Consider the following 27,333-nt stretch of genomic DNA (forward strand, 5'->3'; position numbering starts at 1 on the left):
GAGTGTGACCTGCCCTTCTGCTTTCCGTCTCTGTGAGTGTGACCTGCTCTAGGTTTCTCACACAGCACTGGTGTGGAGCGGCCCACCTGCCAGTGCAGGAGACCCGGGTTCGGTCTGGGTTGGGAAGGCCTCCTGGAGAAGGAGACGGCAGCCCCACCGCAGTGTCCTTGCCTGGGGGACCCCGTGGACAGAGGAGCCGGCGGGCTGCGGGCCACGGGGTCGCAGAGCCGGAGCCGCCGGAGCGCGCACACGCTCACAGATACTCATGCAGTGTTTGTCCTTCTGTGGCCAGCCTCGAGGCGCGCCAGCGCTCTCACCGCACACGTTGCCAAATGTGACACGGTTCTCTCCCTGTGAAAGCACAATCGTACTCCATTGTATGGATGGACCTCATCTGACTTATCTGTTCATCCGTCGATAAATACTTGGGTTGCTTCCACCTCTTGGCTACTGTGAAAACCACTGCTGTGAACGTGTGTATAGAAATACCTCTTCAAGACCTTGCTTCTGTTTGTTTATTTTTTTGGGTACAGTCCCAGAAGTGCAGTTATTGAATTATAAGGTGAGTCTCTTTGTAGTGTTTTGAGGGCCCCCCCGCCGACTGTTTTGTATATCAGCCGTGCTATTTTATTTTCCCTCCAGCAGTCCACAAGGGTTTGAGTTTCTCCACATTTTCACCAACTCTGGTTATTTTCTCTTTTTAATAGTAACCATCCTAATATGTGTGAACCCTTTATCTCTTGGTTTTGAATTTGTTGAATAATTAATGACATAGAGCGTTGTTTCTTACTATTAGCCATTTGTTTGTCTTCTTTGGAGAAATGTTTATTCAAGTCCTTTGCCCATTTTTTGATAGTTTTTTTTTTTTCCTGTTTAGTTCTAGGAATTCTTCATATAATAAATTCTGAATACAAACCACTTATGAGCTACATGGTTTGCAGATATTTCCTTCCATTTCAAAGGTTGCTTCTTCACTCTGTTGAGTGTGTCCCTTGATACCCAGAACTTTTTAAGTTTGATGTACTCCCATTGACTATTTGTGTTCTTGCTTGTGTTTTTAGTGTCATAGCCAAGAGTTAAAAAAAAAAAGATCCTGTTTCATAATGCTTTCTTTCTGTTTTCTTTTAGGAATTTTGTAGTTTTAGCTCTTATCTTTAGGCCTTTAATCCATCTTATGTGAGTTTTTGTATATCGTGTAAGAGTCCAGCCTTGTTCTTTCCATGTGGATATCCATGTTCCCAAACACACTTTGTTGAAGAGACTGTCCTTTTCCCCATTGAGTAGTCTTGGGAACCTTGTTGAAAGATCCTCTGGGCGTTATATGTGTGAAGAGTTATTTCCAGGCTCTCTATTCTATTCCATTGGTCTATATGTCTGTCTTTATGTCGGCACCAAACTGTTTTGATTACCATATGCTTTGTAATATGTTTTGAAACCTGGAAGTGTGAGATTCTCCAAGTTTGTTCTTCTTTTCCAAGATAGTGTATGGCTGTTCCGGTTCCACTGAGAGTCCATGTAAATGTTGGCATTGATTTCTGTATTTCAGCAAAAAGTGCCCTTGGGGTTTTGGTATGGATCGCTCTGAATCTGTAGACCACTTTGGGTACTGTGGGCACTGTAAAGATGAGCAGATCTTCCAGCCCATGAGCCTGGGATGGCTTTCCGTTTATTTGTGTCTGCTTTAGTTTCTTCCAGCAGTATTTTGTAGTTTCAGCATTACAGGTCTTTCACCTTCTTTTATTTCTCTTTGATGCAGTTGTCAGTGGGTTTACTTAAATGTTCTTTTTAGATTTTTCACTGTTTAATGTGTGGAAATACAGCTGACTTTTGCATGTTGATTTTTGTCATCTGCAGTGTTGCTGAAGTTTATTAATACTGCTAATAGTCTTATGTAAATGTGTGGAATCTTTAGAGTTTTCTATGTTTAAGATCATTTCATGTGCAAACAGACGACTTCATTTCTTCCTTTCTGATGTGGATGTCTTTTATTTCTCTTTCTTGCCTAGTTGCTCTGGCTAGAACTTGGAGTGCTGTGTGAAATAAAAGTGACAAGAGAAGGCATTGTTTTCTTGTTCCTGATCGCAGAGAAAAAGCTTTCAGCCTTTTAACATCGGGTATGATGTTAGCTATGGAATTTTCATATATGGCTTTTATTATGTTGAGTTACTTTTCTTTTATTCCTAGTTTGAGTGTTTATATCATGAAAGGGTGTTGAGTTTTTTCCAGATCTTTCTGCTGCATCAGTTTGAGATGATCCTTTGGGTTTTGTTCTTCATTTTGTTAATACGGTGTGTCACGTTGATTTTTGTATGTTGAACCATCCTTGAGACTCCAGAAATAAATCCCTCTTCTTCACAGCGTAGAAGAATCCTCTTAATGTGCTATTTAAATAAGTTTGCTAGTATCTTGTTGAGTGTGTTTGCCTCAGTTTTTTTTGTCATTTCTTTGTTTGGCTTTGGTGCCAGGGTAATGCTGGGATGAGTTTGGGAGTATATCGTCCTCTTTTAATTGTGGGGAAGAGTTTGACTACTACTGGTGGTGATTCTTTACAGTCTGGTGGAATTCTCCGGTGAATCCATTTGGTCCTGTTCTCCTCGTCGGACGGCTTCTGACTACTGAATTAATCTCCGTAATACTTAGAGGTTTGAACAGACTTTCCTTTTGCTTTGATCTCAATAGCTTGTATATTTCTGGCAATTCATCTATTTCTTCCAGGCTATTCAGTGTGTTTGTGTACAGGTTTTCACATTATTCTCTTTGAATCCCTTTTATTTTTGTGCCGTTGGTTTTAATGTACTTGCTTTCATTTCTCATTGTATTTATAAGCCTGGTTTTTTTTTCTTCAGTAATCCAGTTAAGTCTATATTGTTCATATTTGACATGGAGTCTCTTGCATCGTTTAACATACAAAGCACCCTTGATTGTTTAGGCATGCAAATATCCTTTTTCTTCTTTATCCACCCAAGCCTTTCAACTGGTTTTCCTTCCAGAATTTTTTTTTTTCCTAAGATATACTTGAGACATGATGGTAGTGGTTTAGGCACTAAGCTGTATCCAACTCTTGGATAACCACATGGCTTATAACCCACTGGGCTCCTCTGTCGATGGGCCTTCCCAGGCAGGAACACTGGAGTGGGCTGCCATTTCCTTCTCCAGGGGACCTTCCCAACCCAGGGATCCAATCCATGTCTCCTGCTTGGCAGGCAGATTTCTTTCCCATTGAGCCACCAGGGAAGCCCATACTTGAGATATATTCTACTCCAGTTCCAAGAAAATTATGTCTTCTGCGGCTAGCCTGGTGGTTTGGCTGGAGCGATGTCTTCTGCGGCTAGCCTGGTGGTTCGGCTGGAATGCCAGCAAGTCTATGTTATGATCCAGTGATCCAGTCCATGTAGTATCCTCGTCTTGGCTTCCCAGTGACCAGATATTATTTAAACGATACCTCATCCTGGGTAATCACTGAAGAAAACTGAACCCTGAAACCAGCTCCAGTGCAGAATGAGACGAGAACTTGTTCTTCCTGGACAGTTTAGCCCTGCTGAAGTCGCCCGGAAGACTCTTCTTCGTCTCTGCATGCATCACGTGCCAGTCACAGGCACAGCAAGGACAGAGACCTCGTTTCTACTCAGAAAGACGTGCTGCACCCCCGAGTCGCCATCTGTGCCGCCTCCCTCCCATGCCCTGTTTCATGTGAGCCAAAGCTGAGCGCCACGGGGAAGGCAGCCCCCCGGCCCGGGAGGCCAGGGAGTGGTGGCGGTGGCCAGGAGCGGCGACCACTGCCCTCTGTCCACATCCAGGTGGTCCTCTTGCCCCCTTGCCGCTTGGACTCCGTCACGCAGCTCAGGATGCTGGAGGTGGAGCCCTTGACTCCCGTTTCTCTTCTCTCTGCAGGTGTTTTCTGGGGGGCTGTTTCCGGCTGGGGGAAGGCTCCTTGAGCCCATGAGAGGAAGGAGCCTGTCTGGAGAGAGGGTGTGTTATGAATTCCACGTCCTTCATTGTGGAGGAGGAAATGGCAGCCCACTCCAGCATCCTTGCCTGGAGAATCCCCACGGACAGGCGGGCTATCGTCCATGGGGTCGCAGAGAGTCGGACACGACTGAGCGACTCACACAGACGTCCTTCGTTCTGACGACGCAGCTCTGCCTTCAGATGAGCGCTGTGCCCAGGCGGGTCCTTAGTGCGGAAGAGAAGGCAGGTTGCCAGGGAAACCGGCCCCGCCATAGTGATGCGGGAGGCCTGCCTGGGCTGTCACCTGGGTGACCAGCCCCTGATTATGAGGTGGGGGTGGCTCTGCCTGGGTCCAGCCTCGTGGAGGGTCATGCTGGCCCTGTGGCTTGGAGGCCAGGCATGAGGGACTTGATTCCTTTCTCATGAGTTGTGGACACCTCTCTTTAAAATCGGCCGTGGATGTTCTAGGAGGGAAGAACATTTTTTTAACTTTTTATTTTCTATTGAGGTATAGCTGATTAACACCGTTGTGACAGTTTCAGGCGGACGGTGAAGGCACTCAGCTGTACATGTACATGTATCCATGCCCCCAAACTCCCCTCCCATCCAGGCTGCCACATGACATGGAGCAGAGTTCCCTGTGCTGGACATGAGGTCCTTGTTGCTTCTCCATGTTAAATACAGCAGTGTGTCCATGTCCATCCCAAACTCCCTAACTGTCCCTTCTCCCATCCTTCCCCCTGGGAACCATAAGGTTATTACAGAGGATTGAGCAGAGTTCCCTGTGCTGGACAGCAGGTCCTTGCTGGTTCTCGACGTTAAACACAGCAGTGTGTCCATGTCCATCCCAGACTCCCTGACTGTCCCTTCCTGCCGTCAGGACGGAAGTTCTTTTGTCCAGTATGTCCTGTAAGCATTTACCACATCCCTTAGTGATGAAGCATAGAATGTAAGTCAGTCACAGTTGTAATTTCTGAGAATAGACATCTTCTTAACTGTGGCAAAGGTGTTTGACAAAAATAAAAAAAGAAAGAAATATTGAAATGTCTGTGGTTTTATATAGGAAAAATTTTGACATGGAATGTAAGGAAACTGTCAGAACAGTGTTCCCCATGAAGGGTGCTGGTAACCTCCAGTGTCTTTTTTTTTTAATTATTGGTTTTTTAATTTAAAAAATTATCTCTTTAGTTTTGGCTACGCTAGGTCTTCGTTGCTGCGTGTGGGCTTTGTCTAGCGGAGGCGAGCAGAGGCTGCTGATTGTGGTGTGTGAGATTCTCACTGCAGTGTGGCTTCTCTTGTTGAGAACGAGCTCTACGGCTTTGTTGTCCCACAGCCTGTGGGGTCTTTCTTCCCCAGCCAGGGATGGAACCCCTGACCCCTGCGTCGGCAGGTGGGTTTGTCACCCCTGGACCACCAGGAAAGTCCACCTCCACCCGTGTTGTGGAGCAGATTGCTTCAGGCAGGGGTTCTTGGAGATGAATGACGGTAATGTGTTTTGGCATCATTTAAGCAGGAGTGAGTTGGTTTGGAAGGCAGTAAATAAAATCGGTGGTTTTTAATGGTGTGAACACCCACCCCGAGAAGGTCTCCTGTTGCAGAGGCTCTTTGCTTTTCCTGCTCTTTTTCCCTGGGGGTGGGGGTTGGGGGGATTTCCCACGGAAAACCCCAGGACGTGACTTCGGGGCCCGTGGAGGGGACGGGGACAAGGCCCCGCCCAGGACTGCTGGCCCGGGTACACTGCCCCATGAGACTGGCCCCTCGGGAGCACACGTCCACCTCCACCGTGGAGTGCCGCCTGGGTGTTCCCAGGTGGAGACAGGTCTTACTCGCCGGGGTTCGGAAGTCGCTCACTCCAGGACAGGCTTGGGATTCACTCACGCTCCTCTCGGGAGCACCCTGAAGACTACTGAGCACCCTGAAGGTTACTGTGCAGCTGCCCAGCGGGCAGCACTTTCCCTGGGGGGCGCCCCAGGCCCAGTCCACTCGGGCCCGTTTCTTCTTGGCCGGGCTCCTGAGCCTCATGTCTGTTTCCACCTGTCTGCCTTTGGCTTTTCTGTTTTGTTCTTCATCTGTCTTACGCCTTTCATCCCCCGTGGCCGTCAGCCGGCGTGACCATCTCCCGCCACCCTACTTTGTGAATACATGTTCCACCACCCTGGCAGGAAGGCACTCACGTTCTCAGGGTCCGGCTGTAACTGCCCTCTTCCTTTACTTAACCCTTATGTGTAGCTGCTGCTCAGTGGGTGCTCAGGGAGACACAAAAGAAGCATCTCCTCCTCCACGCAGTCCATAATCAGGGGAGACACAAAGAAACATCTCCTCCTCCACGCAGCCTATAACCAGGGTAGGAACAAAAGAAGCATCTCCTCCTCCACGCAGCCCATAACCAGGGTAGGAACAAAAGAAACATCTCCTCCTCCACGCAGCCCATAATCAGGGGAGACACAAAAGAAGCATCTCGTCCTCCACGCAGTCCATAACCAGGGTAGGAACAAAAGAAGCATCTCCTCCTCCATGCAGCCCATAACCAGGGTAGGACACGTGCTTCTCAGTTCAGCTCAGTCGCTCAGTCCTGTCTGACTGTGACCCCCTGGGCTGCAGCACACCAGGCCTCCCTGTCCATCACCAGCTCCCTGAGCCTGCTCAAAGTCATGGCCATCGAGTCATAGAGTTGACTAAAATGTCTCCATCTTTTTTTCTTATATACAAATAAATTTCAGGTCTTACAAGATCAGTTCAGTCGCTCAGTCATGTCTGACTCTTTCTTAAACCACGCACTATATAGTCCTTGGAATTCTCCAGGCTGGAGTGGGTAGCCGTTCTCTTCTCCAGGGAATCTTCCCAACCCAGGGATCAAATCCGGGTCTCCCACATTGCAGGCAGACTCTTTACCAGCTGAGCCACCAGGGAAGCCCCATTACATACTGTTTAACAGGGATTCCCGGGTGGTGCTAGTGGTAAAGAACCTTCCTGCCAGATTCGATCCCTGGGTCTGGAAGATCCCCTGGAGGAGGGCATGGCAACCCACTCCAGTATTCTTGCCTGGAGAATCCCAAGGACAGAGGAGCCTGGCGGCTACAGTCCGCAGGATCAGAGTCAGACCCCACTGAATTGACTGAGCACGCACACGCTGTTTAGCCATTCAGGGTGCCTCCTTCCAGACCATTTCTTAGGGTACCTCTGAGATGCATGTATACACACACACACATCCCTTAAAGGAATTTTAAAAAAGTTCACCAACATCCAAAGCAAGTAAACAGTTGATACATAGAATGAAAATCCTGAAATTTTAAAATTACATTGCATGGCTGTTTTTATAGGAAGAGACAGGTGTTAAGCAAGTGAGAACTTTTTTTTTTTTTTTTTTTGGCTTGTATATGAAGTGAGCCTGCTTTATGAGCCTGAGCAGCGTCAGGGACTAGCTGGGAGTCAGGTCCGTAGTGTGTTCTTACGTGTGCCTGCGTGTCAGGCTCGGGTCATTTTAGCACCTGTGTTTTCCAGGTGATGCTCTACAGACCTGCGAGGTTTAAGTAAGCTGCCCAGAGATGCTCAGAGCTGGCCTCTGACTGGCAGGGGCTCCAGCGAGCAGAGCTGCCCTGTTGGCAGGGCAGGATTTGGAGAACAGGCCCCTCAAAGGCAATGACGACGTATAGGAAGAGTCCCCTTCCAGGCTGCGCCACGCCCTGGAGCCTGGAATTTCCACCCGCCCCACTCTTGAGGGGGGCTTCCCTGCTGGCTGAGACGATAAATGATCCTGCCTGCAATGCGGGATCCCTGGGTCAGAGAGATCCACCCTTGAGGTGGCGCCAGTGGTGAGGAACCCCTCCTGCCACTGCAGGAGATGGGAGAGACTCAGGTTCCATCGCTGGGTGGGGAAGGTCCCCTGAAGCAGGGAATGACTACCCGCTCCACTGTTCTTGCCTGGAGAATCCCAGGGACAGAGGAGCCTGGCGGGCTACAGTCCATGGGGTCGCAAAGAGTCAGACACCACAGTTGAAAGGAGAGTGGCCCTCAGGGTGAGTCAACAGGAGCTTATCCCCTTTCTGCCCCGAATGTGAGCTCATAGCCTGTGGTCATGGCATTCCAAAGCGACTGATTAGAAATCCTCAATGATGTTACAATCCAGGCATTGCTCAGGGTGCCCTTTGAAGGGGCAGAGGTGTCAGTGCAACAGGTGGGATGTTTCGGGGGCCTCCGAAGAGCTCTGGTAGCATAGTCCTTTCTGTCTCAGCACCGAGAGGAATTCAGAGAGAGCAAAGTGGTAGGTAAGAGGTGGCTAATTAGAATAAGATGCCTGTGAGGCTCACAAGCAGGCGGACAAGACTTGCCACGCCCCGAGAACTGGGCAGGCCACAGGTTTATAATCAAAAGAAAAGTAGGGAGGAGGAGAAGAACACCTGTTTCCTCATTCTTGAGTCGATGTCACGCTTCCATCGTCAGCTCCTCCTCCGCGTTGGCAGGGGAGTTTTCTTACTTGCATGGTCAAGCCATTTCACAGAGGTGTTTCCTTGTGTGTGCAGAGCGTGACTCAGTGACTGAGCTCACCGGGCGGGGTGTGGGTCTCACGGCACCATCCTTTTGTTTGGGGGCAAGTCTCCCGCTTCCGTTGAGTGTTTTTGCTGCTGAGCTCCGATCCTCTGGCTACCTGATGCAAAGAACTTACTCACTGGAAAAGACCCTGACCTAGGAAAGATTGAAGGCGGGAGGAGAAGAGGATGACAGAAGATGAGATGGTTGGATGGCATCACCGACTCGACGGACGTGAGTCTGAGTAAACTCCGGGAGTTGGTGATGGACAAGGAGGCCTGGCCTGTTGCGGTCCACAGGGTCGCAAAGAGTCGGACACGACTGAGCGACTGAAATGAATGACGCCTGCTTGGTTTTGTGGTTAAGCAGCTCTCCTTTCTTGAGTGAGCATTTAACTCACGGGGTCTCCCATATTTTTTCTGCTTCCCATCCCCTAGTGGGGCTGTCTGATCGCCTGCTTTGTCCCTTCACTCTGTCCCCATCGTTGGGAGCCCTGCTTTGAGAACCTGCTCCTGTAGGTCACAGCCCCGTCATACCTCCTGGCCGTCATTCCAGAGGAGAGACCTGCTCTCGGGGTTGGAGGTGGCAGCTGGCGATTCCGGGGGCCTCTCCCTGCTGCTGCCGAGAGCTGGTCCTCCCCTGTTGTTCTTGTCTGTGTCTCTGTGTCTCCTCTTTCTTTCCTGAGCTCTGTGCTTGATGGCTAACACTTGGTCAAAATGGTGCCAGCACATGTTCGTATTTGCAGTCATGAACTGTGACCTCTTCTCATAATCACAGCCCCCTGTTTCTAGTCTCCACCACGAGCTCTCCTACCTTGGGTCCGTTTCATCAGTTTCCTGTGGCTGATGTACCCACTGACCGCAGAAAGCCACGCTGTCACGGTCCTGGAGACCGGAAGGCTGAGGGCAAGGTGTGGGCGGGGCACAGTCCCTCCAGAGATGCCAGGGAGGGGCCTTCCTGTGTCTTCCAGCCTCTGGGGGCTCCAGGCATCCATCCCTGGGCTGGTGGCGCCTCCCTCCCGTCTTCGCCCCCTGCCTTCACGTGGCTTCACCTCTGTGTCCGTGTTTCTCTCCTTCTGTGTCTTATAGGGAGCATATCATGGGGTTCAGGGCCACCCTCATCCAGATGACCTCATTTGAGAATCCTTTACGTCACATCTGAAAGATCTGGTTTTCCAGTCAAGTCCTGTTCTGAGGTCAAGGCGTCCCAGGGCTGAGGTTCCTCCAGAGGCTCCGGGGGAGGGTCCTCCCCCCTCTTCCAGCCTCTGGGAGCTCCAGGCGTCCATCCCTGGGCTGGGGGCCGCCTCCCTCCATCTCCACGTGGCTTCTCCTCTGTGCCCGTTTCCCCTTCTCTTGTGAGGACACCAGTTACTAAGGGCCCTGGTTGCTATTACGAATGTCTGTGGGTCTCTCTGAGTTCATGTAGTTGAAGTCCTCACCTGCAGTGTTACTGTATTTGGAGGTGACCCGATTGTGGGGTGGTGAGATCATCAAGGTGGCACCCCAGGAATGGGATTAGCGCCCTTCTGCGAGAGGCCCCTCAGAGCTCGCTCCGCCCCCCCCCCGCCCCCCACATCAGGACAAGGGGTAGGTGGCCGTGAGCCAGGAAGAGGGCCCACTCAGGAGACCCTGGGTATGTGGGCGCCTTGGTCTTGATCGCAGCCTGCAGACCTGTGAGAAACAGATTTCCGTGTTTACACACCAGCCAGGCCGGTGGGGCTGCATGACAACAGCTGGAGCAGAGGCAGGCAAACGTCCCTGGGTTGAGCGTGCATGTGTGCATTGCTAGGCGCACACGGCTGTCCTTTTTTGACCCACATGGACCGTAGCCCTCCAGGCTCCTCTGTTCATGGGATTGTCCAGGCAGGAATAATGCAGTGGGTTGGCATTTTCTTCTCCAGGGGAATCTTCCCAACCCAGGGATCTAGCCTGAATCTTCTGTGTCTCCTGCGTTGGCAGGCAGATTCTTTACCCCCGAGCCAACTGGGAAGTGCCACTGGACTTAGGGCTGACCCTAAGTTCCTGCTGATCTCATTCTGAAGGTCCTTCATCACCTCTGCACAGACCCTCATTGTCCAAGGTCAGTTCATGGTCAGAAACCCCAGGGGTGAGGACCTTCACCTTGCTCAGACCCTCATGTCCCAGGTCAGCTCACGGTCTGAAACCCCAGGGGTGAGGACCCTCACCTCTGTACAGACCCTCATTGTCCCAGGTCAGTTCACGGTCAGAAACCCCAGGGGTGAGGACCCTCACCTCTGCACAGACCCTCATTGTCCCAGGTCAGTTCATGGTCAGAAACCCCAGGGGTGAGGACCCTCACCTCTGCACAGATCATCCACATCCCAGGTCAGCTCACGGTCAGGAGCACCAGGGGTGAGGAGCTGACCTGCCTTTCGGGGCCCACCACTGGACCCAGCGCCCTTGAAGGCATCCCGTGTGACCTGTGCCACCCTGGTGCCAGCCTGCTCACATACCAGGCAGTGGCATGGTCACCATCTAGTAGGTGTGGTCTCCCACACGCGGGCTGCGGGGAGGAGAGACTGAGCCTCATGTCCAGGAATGCTCGGGTCGGATGTCTGAGCCGGGCCGACCGCATGTGGCAAACACAGGGCCAGGACAGCGTGGTGTCTGCTCTCCCCCGGGTTGCTCCATCAGCAGAGCCCTCACCCCGCCGGCCCCCTGCGCCTCCCCGCAGGACTCTAGACTCTGCAGTTGCTCCGCCGGTCCCGAGAGGCGAGCTGAGCCCGTCCCTGAGTGGTGTCGTCTCCCCGCCCCGGGTCCTCCCCACTCCCAGCCACAGTGCGTCTCTGGGTTCAGGGTGGAGTGTTACAAAGGACGCCTGAGCTAGCCGGGCCAGCCCCCCAGCACCTGAGTTCCAGGGCAGCAGCTGAAAGAACCCATGTCCCCTGTCGACCTTCTCTGCATGCTTCCGTGTTCAGACCCACCTTCCTGGCTCTTCCGTGTGCAGACCCACTTTCGTGGCTCTTCCATGTGCAGACCCACTTCAGGCAGGCTCCGTCTCTCTCCTCACCAGCCCAAGGCCTCTCGGATGAAGTCAGGTGGAAACACTCACTCTCAGCATGGCTGATCCTCCACACGTTTCTTCTTTCCTTCCCTGTAGATCAGTCCTGGGAGTGCTCATTCTTTGTAGCAAGAGCGATCTGTCTGTGCCCAGCCCTGAAACCCACTTGAGCACCCCGAGGCCACCAGCTGTCTGCTGGCTGGGATTCATTTATGTACCTAATTAACGAGGTTCTGTGCAGGACAGAAGTCCCGTCATGGTTCTAGTCTTTTACTTTGCAGAGAGACTAAGAAAAAGTCAGCGTACGGTATTTAAAGGACACAGAACTTTTTGAAGGAATCGGGCAGTAGTATGTTCACATCAGGAGACTTGAATGATTGATGAGTAACCTGCACTTGATGGATTGGTGGCAACCATGGCTACCGTCTCGGGGGGCCTTACCTTGCTATGTGCGCTTTTACGGGTGGGATGTTTTACAGGCGTCCCCTCAGCGTCACCACCTGGAATGCTAATCGTTGCTATATCCCAGGACAGAACCGAGCCCCAGAGACAGAATCTGCTCACCACGGGCTGTGGTCAGCCTTCCTATCTCTGGGCTCATGTTTGTATCCATCTCAGACATCTTCACAGAGCTCATCTGATTTAAAAGGAGTCATTCCCGGACTCCCCTGGGGTTCCATTGGTTAGGAATCCACCTTCCAGGGGCCACGGGTTTGCTCCCTGGTCTGGGCAGTAAGTTCCCACACGCCATGGGCCAACTAAACCTGTGCATCACAGCTAGGGAGGAAGCCTGCCCACTGCAATGGAGATCCTGCGTGCCATGAGTAAGACCCGATACAGCCAAAAATAAATACATAAATAAAACCAACAAATCTTAAAAAAAAAAAAAAAAATTAACAGTCATCCAAAAACTTTCATTCATTCCGCTATGGATAAAAATGTTGCCTCCGTTTTCCCATATAGGCTTGCTGGTGTGTATTTATTTTGGTATAGTATTGTCCCGTTATGTTAGTGCATTACAAAATACTCACAGAACTAGAAATATTTAAAGTATAAGCTAAAAATGAGGTCAACTATATTTAAATTTTTATAATCAATAGCATCAGACGACTCTTCCAGCAAAATTTTCTTTTTCCAGTAGGTTTTAGAGGAAGCATATATTTCAATATGCTCCAGTATTTTTTAGTATGTTGGTTTACTATTGGATCATACAACTTGAACCTTTTGTTTTAGATGCAAGTCATGTTGATACTCAGCTTTAATCAGCGTATCCAGACCGAGGTGATTATTGGATGTATACTTGTCATAGGCATTCTTTCATCCTTTTAATTCACCAGTTCCATGAAGGTGTTTTATGGAAATTTAGCTAATTCTACATATTGATCATTAGTTGTTGCAAGCTAATTAAATAGTGTGGCTTTTTAACATTTTCAAGTAGCAGGTTCGAGCCCCGTAGCAGCTCTTCAACTAGGACACTTTCATAGTGGTGGTAAGTTGGCTTCAGTGTGAGGTCAAGTGTGTGTGTTCACAAGACATACAGGTCTGTAGTTTTTTGTATGCTTTTCTCCAGCTTCCATATCAGAAAAGGGCCGGTCTCAAAAAACTGGGGAAATAAGTGTTTGCTGTGATTTTCTGAGGTTTCTTTAGAATTGGCGTTGTTTCTTCCTGGGGTGTTTGGTGAGTTCACCAGCGAGGGCGTGCAGTGCCAGGTCCGGGACGGTGCTTAGCTACAGGTTCAGTCTCTTTCCCGTGGATCTAGGGCTAGTTACGTTATCGCCGTGTTCCTGAGTGAGCTGTCAAAGAACTCTTCCAAAGAACTTCTTTCTCTTCAAGAAGAACTTGTCCGTGTCCTCGACGCTGTCAAATTTATTGGCGGCTCCCCAGGTTTGCTCTGATAGTCGTAGAGCTTCAGTGGCTCAGTTGTGTACCACTCTTTGAGACCTCAGGGACTGTGGCCCACCAGGCGATTTCTCTGTCCATGGGATTTCCCAGGCAAGAGTGCCGCAGCGGGTTGCTCTTCTCCTACCCCAGGGGATCTTCCCAACCCAGGGATCGAAGCAGCATCTCCTGCGTCTCCTGCAATGCAGGTGGGTTCTTTTATTTTTATTTTTTTAATTTATTATTTTTCATTGAAGGATAATTGCTTTACAGTTTTGTCATTCCCACCTTCCGTCAGCATGAATCAGGTGTATGTGTGTCCCCTGGCTGTTGAACCCCCCCTGCTGCCTCCCACCTCCCACCCTGTCCTCCCCTCCAGGCTGTCACAGAGCCCCAGTTTGAGTCCTGTGAGTCGTACAGAGCGTTCCCCTGGCTGTCCTGTTTCACACACGGCAGTGTGTGTGTCTCCATGCGGCCCTCTCCATTCGTCCCTCCCCTTCCCCCACTGTGTCCACAAGCCTCTTCTGTGTCTGCATCTGCACTGCTGCCCTGCAGGTAGGCTCATCAGCACCGTCTTTCTAGAGCCTACGAATCTGTGTTAATACACAGTGAGCACCGTCTTTCTAGAGCCCAGGTATCTGTGTTAGTATGTGGTAATGGTGTTTCTGTTTGTGACTTCACTCTGTATAAAAGGCTCTCAACTTCACTCTGTATAAAAGACTCCAGGTTCATCCACTTTGTCACAACTGAGTAAAATGTGTTCCCTTTTATGGCTGAGTAATATTCCACTGTACACATGGACCACGGCTTCTTTATCCATTCACCTGTGGATGGACATCTAGGTTGCTTCCACGGCCTAGCTATCGTATGTAGATTTGTTCAGGTGGACTCTACCCGCTCAGCTGTCAGGGAGGCCCTTGCTCTGACCGGCGTGGCAAGCAGTGCACCAGCCATCCCAGTAGTCACCTCTGACCCTCTGGGAAAGGCCATCGCGGAGCCCTGAACTGCTTGTCCATATTGGTGCTGAGTGGAGATGTCCCCGTGCTGACATCCCCGCCCTGTGAGGACAGCGGTGAGATCAGACGAGGCCGCAGGCTGGGGGGAACGGGGCTGGCCCAGGGTCGTCCCCGAGGCCTGCACCCGCCCCCCACCCCATCCCTGAGTGTCCCCCTTCCTCCACCCCCCACCCCTCACCCAGGCGTGGAGAAGCTGATCCGCCACCTGCGGAAGCACGATGTGCCCTGCGCCGTGGCCACCAGCTCAGGGACGGAGTCCTTCCAGCTGAAGACCAGCCGCCACCAGGACTTCTTCGGCCTCTTCCACCACGTGGTGCTGGGCGACGACCCCGAGGTGCGGAGCGGGAAGCCCGAGCCCGACATCTTCCTGGCCTGCGCACGCCGCTTTTCTCTGGCTCCTCCCGCCGACAAGGTACGCGGCACGGCTGGGAACGGGGGAGACACCCAGTGCTGGTCGGGGGCTCTCCGTGTCCACGCGGACGGCTGCTGCGCAGCTCCTGAGACTCGAGGCGGGGGCACTGTGGGCAGCGGAGCGCCGTGCCCGGGGAGGGCCCTTCACTTCGTGGGGGGCAGCATGGCTGCCCCGAGACTCCCGGCTGGAGAGACCCAGAGGACGGAACCGCCCGGGGGAGGGGGTGTCCCAGAGCATCTAGAGCTGACCAAGCACGGCCTACGGGCACCGAGCGGGGAAGGGGGGCCTTTGGAGACACGGGACTCCTGCGTCCTCGTTTGTGATGCGCAGACCCGGACGCGAACATGCAGTGCGGTTCGGCGATTCTGAGGTCGGTCAGCCACCCTCACCGCCGCTCTGCCTGCGCGCTTCTTGGTGATACTTCGTCACCGCCGAGCTGGTGCGCGCGAGGGCGCTTGGTTTTCACTGAGCAGTCGCTGGGCTTCTGTGTGTTTCTCCCGCTGGAAAGGGCCGCCAGGGGAGCTCCACCTGCATCACGCAGGGTCCCCCGTGGGGAGGGGAGGAGGTGTCTGAGCCGGGGAGAGGCTGACGGTGAGCAGTGGTGCCTCCTAGCGCACCGGGGCTGCTGAGGTGCGGGGCGGAGCCTCGGCCGTCCGCAGGTGTGGATTCCGGAGCGTCTGGGGGCTTCTCCAGAGGCGTGGCTCCTGGTGACCCTGGGGTGTCCCCGCCAGGCAGGGCGCATATCCATCGGGGGTGATGGCGTTAGTCAGGTGCCTCATGGGGAACCTGATCAGGGAAGAGCGTTTCCCTGGGAGGTCGTCTCACCGTTGTGGCCTCTCGCTAACCAGTGAGCCGGTGACGGGACCCAGCCTGGTGCCCCAGAAATCAGAGCCTCAGGACTGTTACTCCAAAACAGGCCTCCAGAGGCAGCTGAGGTGAGGGAGCGTTCTTGAATGGCCTGCTTTTGGGGTTCAGGACCTGACTTGCTGCATTCAGCTTATAAGGACAATCAAAACACAGAACCACCACCACCAACCCCACCACCACCCCCCACCCGCCCCGCCCCGCCCCAGCCTGTGCCTGATCTCACCGGCACTGGGCCTCCCACGATTCAATATACCTACGACAGGAGCTCCCTGGAGTCAGTGCAGACCCCGGGTTAGGGGCTCAGCCCCCAGGGACAGCCCCCACTTCACACGCCAGCCACCAGTGGAGGCATCCCGGCCACTCACACTTCTCCCCGGTGGAGCACAAGCTTGGGGATCCCACAGAGCTCCTCTACCTCAGCAGTTGTAATTGACTAGAATGACTCAGAGGTCAGGAATACACTGTGCTTGCCTTCATTGGTTTACCTTAAGAATGCAACTACCCTGGCAGCCTGGGGGCTAAGACTCCGGGCTCTCAATGCAGGGGTCCTGGGTTCTATCCCTGGTCAGGGAACTAGATTCCCTCATCGCAGTAATGAGGAGGCTGTATGCCATAGCTAAAGAGCAAAGATTCTGCCGCCACAGCTAAGACGTAGTGCAGCCAAATACATGTATATAAATACAGCCCAGGAACCCTGCAGCAGAAGAGCTGTGTGGGGTGAGGGGTGGGTGGCTGGGCTGCTGGAGCGCTCAGGCCCACTCGGGTGCACCAGCCTTCAGCGCCAAGGGCCTTCTTGTCTTCCAGGGGTCTTTGTGGAGGCTCCATTGCTGGCGGTTAATTCACTGGCCGCTGGTAAATAAATGCATCGTTCACTGACCCTAGAGATGAGGGAGTGGGCTACAAGTGGCGCCCCTCCAATCAGCCTTGGGGTGGGACACAACCAGGAGCCCATCAACAACCCCCCCCCCGCCCCCGCCCCATACACACCCACCGCACATCCTGCATCCATCCAGGGACCAGGATACTCAGGCATGCTTGAAAGGGGATTAGTATGAATGACGCAGAAAATGGGCTCACTGCCTGTGAGGTGGTAAGGGTTTTAGGAGCTCTGTGCGGGAAAGTTAAAGTGGGGCTTCCCTGTTGGCTCCCGGGCTCCATCCCTGGGTCAGGGAGATTCCCCTGGAGAAGGGACTGGCTACCCACTCCCCACTCCAGTATTCTGGCCTGGAGAATCCCATGAGTAGAGAAGCCTGTCGGATACCAGGGGCAAAGAGCAATATATATATATTTTTTTACATTGCAGCCGTAAGCATCATTGAGGGTCAGTGAGGGACAATGATTCCCATACACGGCGAGTTCAGCTCAGGAGTGGACGCAGCCCAGCCGCTAAGCCACAGAGTTGGAGCTGAAGCCGCAGGGCTGATGGGGCTTGGGCTGGGGGCCGAGCAGCTCTGCTTCTTACATCAGGATGTGTGCGTGTCTGCTGGCTCGGTGTCCCGCTACAGGTTCCACACAGATGGGTTCTTTTCACTAAGAACTGTCCCCCCTCCCGCCCCACTTAATGTCGACCCCTTCAGGTGATAAAGCGGCTTCTAGAAGGGCCACCTCCTGTATCCACTGCAGGTTGCTGTTGATCAGCCTGGCGCAGCAAGGCACACCCCCGCCCCCCGGGCAGACTGGTCCCGCCTGGGAGGCTCCCAGCAGAAGCACTGTCTTCCAGCCCATCCTGGCAGCTGAGAGGACAAGATGCTGGACCATCACCTCCTGAATCGTGTGGCCGCGGGAGCTCACAGAGGAGGCCGCTGCCTGCCTGCCTCCGCCTCCAGGCAGCCCTTCCTTCGCTGGGCACCCTGTTCACGGAAACACGGTGTTTGCAAGTTTGCGAGTGTGTGCGCAGGCAGCGACAAGGAGACCATGTTGCTGGCTTTGCGTGAGGACAGTTGCAGTGAAACCATGGACGGTGGCAGGGGGTGGGCAGGGGTTGGGGCTCCAGCCTGCAGGGCAGGAGTTTCCCTTGGTGAGGCGCCAGGCTGTTGCCCGCCCTGACGGCGTTCATTTCAGATGCGTCAAAGGAAGCTGAGCGAGCGCGTGGCCTGGGCCTAATCCAGCTCTTCCGGTGGCCGGTGCCAGTTGCCCTCGTTCTGCACCCACGTCTATTCATGCAGGTGTTTGTCTTGCAGAGGGAAACCTCTCTTGTCCTGTTTCCTAGACCAGTATAGCTAAGGCGTTTGGATTTTCCCCTGGTGACATGCTTCTTGTGGGAAGAAGGGCCGTGCTGACAGGCTGCTGGTTGTGCCCCACTCTGCAGCCTGATCATTCTGTGCTTGAGTTTGTCTCCCGAATACAGGGGCTTCCCAGGTGGCTCAGTGGTAAGGACCCCACCTGTCAATGCAGGAGACTTAAGAGATGCAGGGTTGATCCCTGGGTCGGGAACATCCCCCGGAGTAGGGCATGGCCACCCACTCCAGTATTCTTGCCTAGAAAATCCCATGGCCAGAGGAGCCTGGCGGGCTGCAGTCCATGGGGTCGGAGAGCTGCACACAACTGAGTGACTTAGCACCTGAATCCAGGAAGCGGGTGCAGAGAGGCCCGTGGAGACACGACAGAGCTCTTCGGTCGCGCCCTGCTGCTCTGCCTCTGACGCATGCAGGTGCCAGTGCGCGGGGGTGGCGAGCCTCACAGTTCAAGGGTGTGTCATGCGATTACTAAGTCCTTGCAGAGAGCCACGGTGCCAGCGCGAATTGCTGATGGTGTGCGCGCCGCTGAATGAACCCGGGGCCTCAGTACTAACAGGGAAGCAGGAGAGCACAGGTGGTGTAAGAGGGGGGTTTGCGTTCACACACTGGCCACTGTCTTACTAGGAGGGAGTGGCTCACAGGGCTAGTGTTGATTGTTCTCACTCTTTCCTCCCAAGCTGTCTGGGTATCAGCCTTCCGGGCTTAAAACTGTAGCAATAACCAGCTCCTGGTGGCATGTTCTGGGGCCTTTTCCTGGACACTCTTAGGTTTGGCGTCGGGGGTGTGTCAGTTAAATGGACAGAAGACGTTAGCAAGAGAAAAAACAGATTTCTCTCTGCATAAGAAGAAGGCACTGCACAGGAAATACGATTCAAGGAGGCATTTAGAAGCTGGGGTTTATATACCATCGTAATAGGGCTTGGGGAGAAAAAGAGGGTCACTTCCGGGAGAACAGATATCTTTCAGGAACATAAATAGGCTCTTAGGAGAACAGATGGGAGATACAGTCGTTGTATGGCAATGTCTGTTTGGGTGATTTCTTACCCAGGTGCTGACCTGTGCAGACTTCCGTTTACTCATAAAAGTCAATGTTCCTGGCTTGTGAAAATCCTAAGGAGAGGCTTTATGGCAGTAGAATTTCTTTTTCTTTATATATATATTTTATTGAGGTATAGTTGGCTTACAGTGTTTCAGGGGCACAGTGAGGTGACTGAGTTATACATATATACATATGTATTATTTTTCAGGTTATTTTCCATTGCAGGTTATTATAAGATATTGACTTTAGTTGCTTGTGCTATACAACCTTTGTTGCCTGTTGCCTGTGTACTTGTTTTAAAAATTAGAAATCTAGCACGCTATTCATACTAAGTCAAACGAGTGGAATCGAAATGTCAAATTTTCAATTAGGCCAAAATTCCCAAGTTTTCTATAATATATATTGTATTTATATACTAGTATATTGTATTTATTGTGTTATAATACACTATTTATGTATGTGTATACCAAAGCTTCTCTACGATGCTTGGTAAAAACTTGAGAAAGAACATCAAAAAAAAAAAAAAAAAAGAGAGAGATGGAGAAATTGGGAAACATAAACTAAATGAAATAGCACTGAATGTGAAGCAGAAAAAGTGAAAGAAACTGGGTAAAAGTATAAGATCATCATATAGTCCAGCTGTTTTCAAACATGGCAGCTCACCAGAAACAGATCTGGAGCTTTGGAGAAAAGCAAGCAATACCTGGGCATTTGTATTTTTAAAAAAATTCTAATTTAGTTTTGACAGCCACATGGATTTTAAAAAGCGATTACAGGTTTTTCTATTAAATGGTTTTTGGCGATACAGTTTTGGTGATACAGAATCGTATTATTTTCCTGTTGACTGATGATGAGACAGCGGTATTAAGTGAGTAATAGTTATGTAATCGCAATAGTGAGAGATGTTTATCAGTTTTCACAGTCAGTAGCCAAACAAAAAAATTAATAAAGATCATTACAGTTGCAAGCCATAATGGGAAGACGATTAACCTAACAATATAAAATAATTACATACAGTCTGGGGGGTCAGGCAGAGTGATGTAGAAAGCAGGGGCACTCAAGAAGCCCCTCCAGTGTAGGCAGTCAGCACCTTTGATACTTCCAAGCGCCCCTTCACCTCCATGGAATGGAGCAAGCACAACCAATGTACCTGTTTTCAAGCGCCCGGCAACTCTGTGTCTTTTGGTTGGAACGTAGCTCAGTTTGTAAAGAATCTGCCTGCAATGCAGGAGACCGTAGATCGATTCCTGGGTCAGGAAAATCCGCTAGAGAAGGGATAGGCTACCCACTCCAGCTTCCCTGGTGGCTCAGCTGGAAAAGAGTCCACCTGCAATGCGGGAGACCTGGGTTCGATCTCTGGGTTGGGAAGATCCCCTGGAGAAGGGAAAGGCTACCCACTCCAGGATTCTGGCCTGGAGAATCCCACGGACTGTATAGTCCATGGCGTCGCAGAGTCGGACGTGACTGAGCGACTTTTCACTTTTCACTTGGTGCGTTTAATTCATTTACATTTAAGCTAATTTCACTTTTCACTTGGTGCATTTAATTCATTTACACTTAAGGTAATTATTGAAATACATGATCCTGTTACCATTTTCTTAATTGTGTAGGGTTTATTTTCTGTAGGTCTTCTCTATGCAGGAAACACAAGAGAAGGAAGGGACGTAGTGATTTTTTAAAAATCTTTTGCGCTCGTGGTATGGGGTGTGGGATCTTAGTTCCCCCAGCAGCGATGGAACCTATGCTCCGAGTACCAGTACCACTGCACCACTAGGGAAGTCTCTGTGCAATTGAATTTTTCAGGGAGCCTTTGAGGGCTTGGTGAAGCCCATTCAGATGGTAAAGAGTCTGCCTGCAATACAGGAGACCCTGGTATGATCCCTGGGTTGGGAAGATCCCCTGGAGGAGGAAATGGCAGCCCACTCCAGTATGCCATGGACAGAGGTGCCTGGCATGCTACGTGGGTCCATGGGTTGCAGAGTGGGACACCCCTGCACAAGTAACACCTACACAGGGAGCCTCTGCCTTGACGAATATTAGGAGGGTGAGAAAAAAGCCTCTTCCCTCTGCTGCTGATTCTCAAATGTCTTTAGCTCAGAAGAATCCTTGGGCCCCTGTGGCGTCTTCTGGGCGCCCTTTACCCCCAAGGGAGTCCCTTTTTTCTTTCCTCTCCACCCCCCCACCCCCCCGCTCCCCGTCACCTTCCTGCTTCCTCTCCCCTGACATTCAGCGTCTGGCTGGCCAGCAGGAAGGCCTCTGGGGAAGGCCTCTGCTCAGTTAGCTCTGCGTTTCTGGAGGCCCTCAACTCCTCCTCCATCCCAAGAGGTCTCACCTTTCCCTTGGCTTCAGGCAGTGCTGCCTTCCAGGAGCCCTTGGTCCGGCTCCCCCTCTGACCAGCTGGTCCCAGGCTCCACGATGCCCACGTTGGATCCCACCTGCACCTTCCCGCGGTCTGTGGCCACCGGCACGTCCCAGGCCCTCCCCAGCTGGGTGGTGTCAGTGACCTCCCGAACGGGAGGTCCTTGTCCCCTCGCATGTCCCCCAGACCCGCTGCACCGCCTTGCCCTGCCGGCAGCCCTGCAGAGATCAAAGGCCACGGTCTGTGGTCCTCCGGATTGCAGGGTGACTTAGGCGGCCAGGCCTGGGCGCTCCCAGTTGCCATGAAGACACGGGCTCCCATGGGACTTCCCTGGCAGTCCACTGGTCCAGAACTTAGCCTTGCGGTGTGTTGGTTTGATGCCTGGTTGAGGAACTAAGATTCCTACCTGCCTGAAGGCCCCAAAACGAAAACATAGACAGAAGCAGTGTTTATCAGACCTTCAAAATGGTCCCATATGAAAAAAAAAAAATCTTAAAGAAATGGGCCACCTACAGCCCATAGGCCTAGAATGCATAGCAAACAATGCTGTGTAATCACATTATTTAAAGACATAATGACCCACTCTCAGCTGTCCGAGATGGAACGGTGGGAGAGATATAACTCTTCCTGGACAGGACATGTGAGAAATACCTCCTACACACACTTCTCCTCACCTGGATGGGTGTTCATCTCCGTTTTCACATCGAGTATAGTTGTGTGTGTGTGTGTGTCTGTTAGTCTGACTCTTGGGACCCCGTGATGGACTGTAGCCCGCCAGGCTCCTCGGTCTATGCGATTCTCCGAGGCAACAATAGTGGAGTGGCTTGCCATTCCCTTCTCCGGGGCATCTTCCCATCCGAGGGATCGAACCCGTGTCTCCTGCATTGGCAGGCGGGTTCTTTAACCACCCGGGAAGCCCCTCAAGTGTCGCCAGTCATTGTGTTTGATACATTTCAAGCCAGGAAATGCAGCGGCAGCCCCGTCTCCCTTTGCAGGGATCCTTGAGCAACCTCACTGAAGTACCAGCACTAAGAACCTCTTCCTACACCCCTGCCCCATCTCCCTTTGCCATCACAGGGGGCATTCACCTGACCGGAGCCCTTCGCTGTGTCTGTCTGGGATGTTTCTGTTCGGCTGTGTTCAGCGTGACTCCTGGTAAATGGATCTCAAAGCAGTTACGTTGCTTCTGGTTCTGTGGATTCATATGCACAGACACATACATCAAACAAGATGTAAGGTGGTGCAGGCATGTGCCGGGAGCCAGTGTTTGTTACCGACTGGAAGCATCACCTGAGGGGCTCCCGTATGCTTGGCTCCTATAGAGTGGTTGCGCCAGCGTGCCTGCCGAGCGGCTTTCTCGGTTCTCTACACGTGGCTGTGAAATCTCCCCGCGTCGGCCGTTTCAGAGGACGGGAGTTCTCATGAGGCCATCAGGACAGCGTGTCCATGTAACCCAGCCATCTTAAGCTGCCATCACAGAATGAAAATCTGACAGGACTTCAGACCTTTACAAGGACGGGTTGTATCTTGGATCTCTGATAAATTAACTAAACAGCCATGCCTTGCACGTACATATATTAGACACACACGACTCTGCTAGTCTGGGAGCAGTCGGGATTTCCAGGCGGGCCTAGTGGTGAAGGACCCGCCTCCCAAAGCGGGAGACGCAGGTTCGATTCCCAGGATGGGAAGATTCCCCTGGAGGAGGGTGTGGCAACCCACGCCAGTATTCTTGCCTGGAGAATCCCACGGACGGAGGACCTGGTGAGCTGCAGTCCGTGGGGGCACAGAGAGTGGGGCGCGACCGACGCAACCTAGCATGCCATGGGAATGATCTCACTCAAGTTCCAGCACTAAGAACCTCTTCCTGCACCCCTGGTTTTGCCTGTGGAATGTGTGTAAAGCACAGCTGTGGTCTTGTTTCCAGTTCAGTCTGCCTGGCTCCCCACAGGACCCCATCAAGTGTATACCCTTTCACCCGGCCACTTTCTCCCTCACTGGTTCCTGCAGAATTCCGTCTTAGCTGCTGCTTGTATGAGTGAGAGTGAACGTCACTCAGTCATGTCTGACTCTGTGGCCCCATGGCATTCTCCAGGCCAGAATACTGGAGTGGGTAGCCTTTCCCTTCTCCAGGGGATCTTCCTGACCCAGGGGTTGAATCTGGGTCTCCCGCATTGCAGGCGGGTTCTTTACCAGCTGAGCCTCCAGGGAAGCCCAAGAATATTGGAGTGGGTAGCCTTTCCCTTCTCCAGGGGATCTTCCTGACTCAGGGGTTGAACCCAGGTCTCCCGCGTTGCAGGCAGACTCTCTACCAGCTGAGCCGCCTGGAACTAGTGTATAATGGGCAGGGAAGGGGTGGGAGGCACCCTATAGGGTTAAAAGAAGCACAGCTGAATGCAAAGACTTCTTAGGGTGTGCCAGTGAGCAGAATGCCTGAGAAACACTGGATCAGTTGTACACTAGGTTAAACAGATTCAATGGATGTGAACTTGGACAAACTCCAGGAGATGGACAAACTCCAGGAGATGGTGGTAGACAGAGAGGCCTGGCGTGCTGCCGTCCATGGATCCAGGAAGAGGCAGACACTCCTTGGCCACTGAACCACAGCAACAACAACGGTTCAGCTCCTACTGAGTTCGTTATTGTTGCTGTTCCATCGCTCAGTGTAGTGTGAGGGCTTGCCAGGTGGCTCAGTGGTAAAGAACCTGCCTGCCAGTGCCGGAGACTCTGATTTGATTCACCAGTAGGGAAGATCCCCTGGAGGAGGAGGGCATGGCAACCCACTCCAGTATTCTTGCCTGGAGAATCCCAGGGACAGAGGAGCCTGGCGGGCTGCAGCCCATGGGGTTGCAAAGAATCGGACTTGCCTGAGCGTGCACAAACGAACACACGTTTCCTTGCGTGTGTATCAATTCCCGTGGTAACCACCAGGCTGTCTGTACACGGCGTCCGCGGGCAGAGAGGGAAAAATCCCCTCAGCGAGTCCGGTTGTGGCCGAAGCCTGCTGGGGAAGCGTGGCCAAGGCAGGCGGGAGGAAGCGTGGTCGGCTCCGCTGGCCTTGGCGGAGCTGCGTCACCCGGGAAGCACTTGCTTCCTTTGCGCAGACCGTCTGGGACGTCCTCAGGCGCTTCTTCCACTGAGAAGGTCGCCCCGTGGGCGTGTGGTCAGTGTGCTCGGCGGCCGGAGAGCAGGAGCACAGACTGGGGGGCTGTGGGGGCTGCAGCAGCAGACACGTGTGTCCCCTGGTCCTGGGGCCGGGGTCCGGCACAGGGGGCGCTCGTCAGGGCGTCCTACTCGCTCCTGTGTCTTCACGGGGGCGGTCCTCTGGGGGCGAGGAGGGCGGGGCGGACAGAACGACTTCCCCGTCTTCTTCGAGGGACCCCCACCCTCTCTGAAGAGGCCCCCTTGGGACTCAGTCACCTGAAAGGCCTTCCAGGGACCCCGTCTCCAAGTCCACTGGGTGAGAGGCTTTAGCACTGGATGTATTCAGACAGATTAGCCACCTAATCATCAAGGCTGATGGCACAGGCCAGCTCTCAACACGGGAGACCAGTGGGGCCTTGGGCCAGTGCTGTGGTTTACCAGTACCCCGCAAAAGGCTGAGGGAGCCACCTCCGCTCACACCCAGCTCTTGCCTCTCACATCCAGCCCACCTCTGATGCTCACACACCTCTGCTCACACCCAGGCACGTCTGATCACACCCAGCCCACCTCCTCTGACACACCTCTGATCACACCCAGGCACCTCTGATCACACCCAGCCCACCTCCTCTGACACACCTCTGCTCACATGCAGCCATCTCTGTTCACACCCAGCCCACCTCCTGTGATGCTCACACACCTCTGCTCATAACCAGGCACCTCTGATCACACCCAGCCCATCTTCTCTGACGCTCACACACCTCTGCTCATACCCAGCCATCTCTGATCACACCCAGCCCTCGCCTGTGACACTCTCACACCTGTGCTCACACCCAGACATCTCTGATCACACCCAGCCTTTGCCTCTGACATTCACCCACCTCTGCTCACAGTCACACACCTCTGTTCACACCCAGGCACCTCTGATCACACCTAGCCCGCCTCCTCTGATGCTCACACACCTCTGCTCACATGTAGCCATCTCTGATCACAGCCCTCACCTCTCACACCCAGCCCACCTCCTCTGATGCTCACACGTCTCTACTCACACCCAGCCCTCACCTCTGACACTCAAACACCTGTGCTCAACACCCAGCTATCTCTAATCACACCCAGCCCTCGCCTCTGACACTCAAACACCTGTGCTCACACCCAGCCCTCGCCTCTGACACTCAAACACCTGTGCTCACACCCAGCTATCTCTAATCACACCCAGCCCTCGCCTCTGACACCAAGACCTCTTCTCTGACACACAGCTGTGTTCACACCCAGACATCTGTGGTCACACCCAGCCCTTGCCTCTGACATTCACCCACCTCTGCTCACACTCACACACCTCTGTGCACACCCAGCTATCTCTAATCACACCCAGCCCATCTCCTCTCATACTCAGCCGCCTCACCTCACACCCAGCCCCCCTGCTCACATCCAGCCCAGTCCTGCTCCCCCAGGACACAGCCAGGCCCGTCTTGTCTCTGCCTGGCTCTCCCCAGTGCCCTCAAACCCAGGCTGTCAGGAAGCAGGCTCTCCTTCCCTCCACTGTAACGGTGACCCCAGTGCCCTCCTCGTCAGAAAGCCTGGACTCCCCTTCGCCTCAACAGAGGCTGTGTCGTCCATCAGACTCCACATTGCCTCTGAAGGATTTCCCTGATCCCATCCACTGTCCCTTCCATCCACCACCATCACACAGAGATTCTGTTTCCTTAGCAACATTCTTCATCGCTAGCAAGTGGACCGTCTTAGTTCTGTCAATGCTCGTCTTTCAGGGACCTCCTGACTCCCTGGTGGTTCAGACGAGCAGCTGGGTGAAGCTTGTGGACGTGGGCCATCCCAGAGGGCCCCCCGCCAAGTCTGAGCATCTCTGGAGGAGCAGGGTCACCACCTCTGGGTGCTGAGCCCCTGAAACGCTTCGCTTCACCTCCCCAGTCGTTCGTTGCGAATGTCATCCCTTCTAAATTAAACCCCTCCAGCTACAGTTTAATTAAGCTCATGTGTTCTCCTGGAGATGAAATCCAGATATATTTGAGCCCTCAGCTTGGTGAGGGCTCCAGAATCCTCCACACTGCATTCTGGAGACCCGGACGCCATCCCTAAACGCTGTGTTCCTCCTGCCGCTGTGACCTTCAGCTCACCTCTGAGCCTCGGTCGGCGCGGGTCCCTCACTGGGGGCAGTGACAGGAGAGTGCTGGCTGGCCTCCGTGCCCCCGTGTAATGCGCTGCAGCCCCTGTGGCTCTGAGTCTTGAACAGGGCCCTTCGGCCACCGCCCCAGATATAGCGGGCGCCGGTCAGGTGCCTGCTGTCTGCCTGGTACTGTAGTGGGTGGGCTGCCTCTCCCAGACACCCGCCCAGTTGCACACACACGCTGTGAGAGGAGTGTTGCTGACCAGCCACTGCGTAAGACTCTTGGAAGTGTGTCCTGGGGTGCCCGCTCCGGGTGCCAGGCTCCTCAGTGTCCTGAAAGTGTGGAGTACTGAGCTCCTCAGTGTGTCCCGGGGTGCCTGCCAAGGGTGCCGAGCTCCAAACATCACCCCCGTAGGTTAAAGGTTTGTATCTGTCGTGGTCCGTGCGCAGGTTGGAAAAGACATTCCAGACCTAGAATACTTCAGAGTGAAGTTTGTTAGAGTGGAAGGTGCTGTCAGAACAGCGGCTCACGGGAGGGCCAGTGCTTTCGTGGGTCGGTAGTGGATGTTTGCAACCTCAGGACAAAGCCGATTGCTGCTGGAGGGCTGGTATTAGGTGACTGGTTACTAGGGCGTCAAAAGCAGTCATAGTCTGCGTGGGGTGGGTGGGTGTTGCTTGTGTTGGGTGTTGGGTGAGTGTATTCTGTGTTGTCTGTCTTGTGTGTTGTGTATTGTGTCTGTGTTGTGAGTGGGTGTGTTGTGGGATG

At 53.0% G+C, this 27,333-nt stretch overlaps 1 protein-coding gene across 2 annotated transcripts in view; it reads left to right on the top strand.

Moving 5' to 3' along the window:
* The window catches only part of LOC120882379 (pseudouridine 5'-phosphatase), a 58,814-nt gene that overhangs the window by 29,200 nt on the left and 2,281 nt on the right, over nucleotides 1-27,333 (top strand). Inside the window, exons 3-4 of one of the 2 annotated variants that reach the window (XR_005725486.1) lie at nucleotides 14,573-14,802; nucleotides 17,293-17,546. Coding sequence is in view for 1 of the 2 variants with exons in the window: in XM_040266373.1 (XP_040122307.1) it covers nucleotides 14,573-14,802 (230 nt within the window). In the remaining variant the exon portion in view is untranslated. The remainder of the gene's footprint in view (nucleotides 1-14,572; nucleotides 14,803-17,292; nucleotides 17,547-27,333) is intronic. The other variant, XM_040266373.1, reaches the window with a different exon arrangement.

This window comes from Oryx dammah, unplaced genomic scaffold (genome assembly GCF_014754425.2).
Source record: "Oryx dammah isolate SB20612 unplaced genomic scaffold, SCBI_Odam_1.1 HiC_scaffold_23, whole genome shotgun sequence".
NCBI lineage: Eukaryota > Metazoa > Chordata > Mammalia > Artiodactyla > Bovidae > Oryx > Oryx dammah.